This window comes from Condylura cristata, unplaced genomic scaffold (genome assembly GCF_000260355.1).
Source record: "Condylura cristata isolate star-nosed mole 26May11 unplaced genomic scaffold, ConCri1.0 scaffold00014, whole genome shotgun sequence".
Lineage (NCBI taxonomy): Eukaryota > Metazoa > Chordata > Mammalia > Eulipotyphla > Talpidae > Condylura > Condylura cristata.
The window spans coordinates 50,690,322-50,695,018 of NW_004567115.1; the positions used below are offsets into that span (position 1 = coordinate 50,690,322).

The following is a 4,697-nucleotide window of genomic DNA, read 5'->3' on the forward strand; positions in this document are numbered from 1 at the left end:
CATGGCTGCGGGGCTTCCCTCCCCACTCCCTCCCCACTCCCCGCCTCTTCCCTCCCCTCCCACCACCGCCCCTGGCCTGGCCTGTCCTCCCCCTTCCCGGGAGAGCTAGTCATCTGTCCAGACTGCTGACCAGCCTTGTCACTTCTGGGAGCTTCTCGGGTTAAATCTGTAGTCCGAGCTGTGGGCTTGGCCACACCCAGGTGCAAGGTCTGGAGGGGCGCCCCCAGCTGCTGGCACCTGCGCCCCCGTCAGGAGAAGGCACACAGCACCCACCATTCCTTCTCCAGCTCTAGCAATTTTTTTTGTCTGCTTAAAGTTGTTCTCAGAATTCGAGTCCTGACGGCCAAGACTTCTGGGTAAACGGTTTTGGTGGGAACTTGGTTTCCTGGGGCTGTTTCAGCACAGTCCCGTGGCTCCCGCCCAGCGCGTTTTCTTACTTAGCAAGAGCACAGTGGCCGTTCGCTTACACAGTCCCAGGTCGGGGGAGTGAGAGGCGGTGCACAGAAAGCAGCCACAGACAGTGATCTGTTTCTGGAAGCCGAGACGCGCCTGTCCCTCCCCTGCAGACCTGCCGTCGTTCGGGCGAGTCAGAGAGTCGCTGCCGGTCAGGTACCACCTGCTGAATAAGACCAGCTTGGTTCAGGACGTGGAGATTTCCGTGGAGCCCAGCGACGCCTTCATGTTCTCCGGCCTCAAGCAGGTGCGGCGCGTCTCGCCTGCTGCTCGTGTGGCCGCGAGGTGTGGCCCTGCACCTCGGCGTTCGCAGTGCCGGGTCCTGCTGGCTGCGGCCGCCTGACGGCAGTGACCGTTCAGTCACGTGGGAGGGCGACATACAGCTTGCTGGGGCGGGGGGCGGACACAGGCCCTGGGCTCCCCGGGTTTCTGAGCGCTGCGGAGTCCCTTGTGTGCCGCTGACCCCGCCGCGTCTTCGCGTTTGAGCGCAGACGCGCCCTCCGTGTGCAAGGGCCGGTTCTCCTCAGAACGCGGAGTTTGTCGTCCTTTGATCGCGGGTAGGATTTACTTCCTCTGCTCGCGCAGCTCTGCGCTTACGTGTCTGGTTTCCCATCCCCCCGCGTGCGTGGTAGATCCGGCTGCGCATCCTGCCGGGCACGGAGCAGGAGATGCTGTACAACTTCTACCCGCTGATGGCTGGGTACCAGCCGCTGCCGTCTCTGCACGTCAGCCTGCTGCGGTTTCCGGACTTCACCCACCAGCTGCTGCGGCGCTTCATCCCGACCAGCATCTTCGTGAAGGTGAGGCGGGCCGCCTGCCCTTCCCGCGCGCTGTCCGGGGACCGCACGAAGGCCGTGTCCGCCCTGACGTGCGCGGGGGACAGGAAGGCCGGTGGGCAGTTTCGACTTCCATTGTGTGACTTTGTCAGCTGTGCTTCTCAGTTCTAAAATCACTGTTACTGTGTGGCGTCTGGCTTCGGAGATTGTTGTTGGCCTCAGGTAAGTGGTTTATTCTTAGAGCGTGTTTCTGCGGGCTGCTTTGACTTCGGGAAGGGCCTTTCAGGCCGCAGTTAGTTTGTAGCTGGATCAGCGTTCTGATGGAGCCTCGAGCCTCCTAATTCTGTCCGCGCAGCTCTGGGTCTCCTCTCTGCTGGAAGTGCACATCTGTTGGGAACTCTGCTCTGGTTACTATTTTGATTTTTCACAGTCATAAGATTTCCAGGTTCTTGTGATAAAAAAGGAAAAGAGTACAGGCTGTGTGAGAGAGGGAACTGGCTGCGCGCGGGGTTCAGCTAACCCAAGATGAGTCCCTGGCAGGTGCACCGCTTACTGGCGCTCTTCTGTATCTGTCTTTCCGAGTTTTGGGGAACTGTCGCTTCGTGGACCCTGGGCCATGGGAGGTTATGAACTCGTCTCTGTTCAGACATCCTTCGTGATCTTCCTGGGCTTTTATCTGCCCAGACTTACTGTTGCATCTGCAGAAATAATCATCTAGTAACCCTTCCGAGCTAGCGTGCACTGTACTTTGAAGTAGTAAAAGGAAAAAAATCTCCCAGCGTCAGGTCTTCTTAAAGTGGCTCTTTCCAACATCTTTTCACAAGCAGTTGAGGAACTTCCTCTCTCAGGGCTGGACGCTGCGGGACATCTGGAAGGCCGGGCCCATGCTCTCGTGTCTCCCGTTCACGCCTCTGATACCCCACTTGGGTGTGCAGCGGGCTGACGCTGCAGGTCCCCCCCGCGGCCCCCACTGGCCTCTCCGGTGCTGGGCACCAGGTGCTCCTCCCGCGTGAAGGCGCCGGGCTTCTGTCTCCCCGCGCCAGCTCCGCGGGGCCTCTGCGGAAGGACAGTGCTGGCCAGGGTTTTCTCCTTTCAGCTGCTCGATGACTCTCTGGGGTGTCTCTCTCAGAGCTGTTACACCTGCAGGCAGTTCGCAGCCTCGTCTCTGCATTGTGATTTAAGTTTTTTCAGTCAGTGGCTGGAGGGAAGAGTTTGCTATCACCTGCGTTGTCTGGCACGGTGGCGCTGTGTGATGCCCCAGGGTTCACGCTCAGTTGCTTTTTCTCAAACAGGAGACTGGGCGTCCTGACTCCTCAAGGGCCTTGTCTGTGGGCTCATGCTGCTGCGGCACAGACTCGGGCGGCCCGAGCGAGCGGGAGACGCTGCAGCCCCTTCCCCGGGCGGGGCAGGACACCCCTGCACGCGACTGGGTGGGCCCAGCTGCAGCAGGACTGGGGGGAAGCTGCGGGCTGGCTGGGGGTGTCAGCCCCGGGTCGGGGCGAGCGTGGTGGCGGTCCCAGGCTCGCGGAGAAAGGTGTGGATAAGAGGAGACCTTGTCTTGGTACTTGGCCTGCTCGGCTGAGCCGCTGCCATGAAGTTCAAGGTCTTTTCAGTTACCGAGCTTTTGTGTCACTGTTACTGTGTAAACGCTCTCGTGTCTGCTTTAAAGCCGCAGGGTCGACTCGCGGACGACGCCTCCATTGCTGCGGCCTGACGCCCGGCTGGCCCTCGGCTCTCTGCCGGAGAAGTGGACAGCCGTTTGAGCTTGCATTGTGAACTGTAGCTTGGGGCGTGGTAAAAGTTAATTTTTCTATTTTTTAAAAGGATGTTATACCAACTCTTCAGAGGAACTCGTGCTTCAAATATTAGGAAAAAACTATCCTCTTATAGTTTCACTAATAAATATTGAAATCTGTCAGTGTGACATAAAAGGATGTCGAATTGTGGTTACTATTGAAAGTCATTTTGTGAAGAGTAAGTTCTTTACCAAACAGGCGATTTGCACGTGCAATACCGGGAAATTAAGCACCCCCGTTGTGACTGGATGAGGGGGGCCCCAGTCCCAGCTCCCCGGAGTTCTGGACCCCGTCAGTCTCCTGCAGTCGCGCTCAGGGCCACAACCCGGCCCCTGGAGGCGGAGTCTGGTGGGTACAGGAACCGCCCAGCAGCTTCTCATCAAAGAAATGTAAATTATCTAGAAAGCGTCTTACCACTCACTATGTCTGATCAGTTCAGCTCACTACCGCTGTGCAGATGCTTTCTGGAGCAGGTTTGTAAGTGTGTTGACAGGAATTTGGGCCGAGGGGATGGGAAATGTCAGGCTCTATTCTAAGCATAATTTCCTGAATGAAACTTTTGCAGTTTTCTTGGGAAAGATCTAAGTAAGAACTTTTCATTAGCCTGTGCAGAAAAACTTTAAAATGCTTGAAAATTCATGTAAATAAAAGTATTGTGGAAATTTTCTTTATTAAAATACCTTAATTTAAAAGGATCTGATTTTCTGGAGAATTTTATTATTTGAAAGTACAGCAGTTGTAAAAGGAAACGGCGATGTGAATAAATACGTTCTCTTTCAAATACACGTGTTTTGTCTTCAATTTAGCTCTTGTTTGAGTCCAGCGTGGTGAGTCAGCTTTTACTACGCACACAGTCGCTTGAGTTACAGTGGAGAGCTGAGGATGGGGCGTCGGAAACCTCGGTTCTGGAACATTCTCTAGTCGGCTTTGGGGAAGCAGGGGCAAAGGAAAGGGCTGACGTGGCCTCGGGGGCACAGAGCTCGTCCCCACATCGAGCTCCAGGGCGGCTGCTGGCTGGCGGGTGGCCGTGCACAGGCCACGATCCGCTGTGCCCTGGTGTCATCCCCAGGGTGCAGGTGAAGAGGGACAAGGGCCTACGGGCTTGTCTCGAGGGTGATGCAAGTTCCTGCCACCCATCAGGACAGCGGCCCACGGCGCGCTCAGCCCCTGACACCTGTGCCACGCGCCGCTGCTGCAGGCCAGGGGGCCAGAATCGCTCGGTCCCTTGGTGTGCTGCCACACGAGTAGACAGTGAGCCTGTCAGCTGGAGATGTGTGCCGTGGACTGGGATGTCCACGCTGCGATTGACACACAGTTCCCACTTCCCTGGGCCTTGTGAGTGCGCACAGTGACGTCCGTGGAAACCCGTTGCCAGCAGTTACCAAGTGTGACTTCTATATTTCATCTCCTGTTCTATTGTTGTTTAACCTCCCCACGTCCCCGGGCAAGCTGCTGAGCGGATCTCGCGACCACGCGTGGTGTGGAACCCAGTTTGGAAATATCAAGGTTCCCTTGGAACCATGGGAAGGCCAGCCCCAGTGGGCTGCTGGTGGCGCGCTCCAGTGGCAGCACGTGGCTCCGCGCCACCCCGCCCACAGGCCACAGTGCTCACGTGGTGGGCTGCCCTCGGCGGGACGGTGGCCCCGGAGCCGCCTCGGACTTGAGAGTCGGC

At 57.4% G+C, this 4,697-nt stretch overlaps 1 protein-coding gene across 2 annotated transcripts in view; it reads left to right on the top strand.

Annotated features, from left to right (window-relative positions):
- Window positions 1–3,785, top strand: part of TRAPPC11 (trafficking protein particle complex 11) — a 35,008-nt gene extending 31,223 nt beyond the window's left edge. For both annotated transcript variants that reach the window (XM_012724880.1, XM_004682418.2), the window contains exons 28-30: window positions 567–700; window positions 1,086–1,253; window positions 2,899–3,785. In XM_012724880.1, the coding sequence (XP_012580334.1) occupies window positions 567–700; window positions 1,086–1,253; window positions 2,899–2,943 (347 nt within the window). In that variant the 3' untranslated portion in view covers window positions 2,944–3,785. The remainder of the gene's footprint in view (window positions 1–566; window positions 701–1,085; window positions 1,254–2,898) is intronic.
- Window positions 3,786–4,697: the final 912 nt, after the last annotated feature.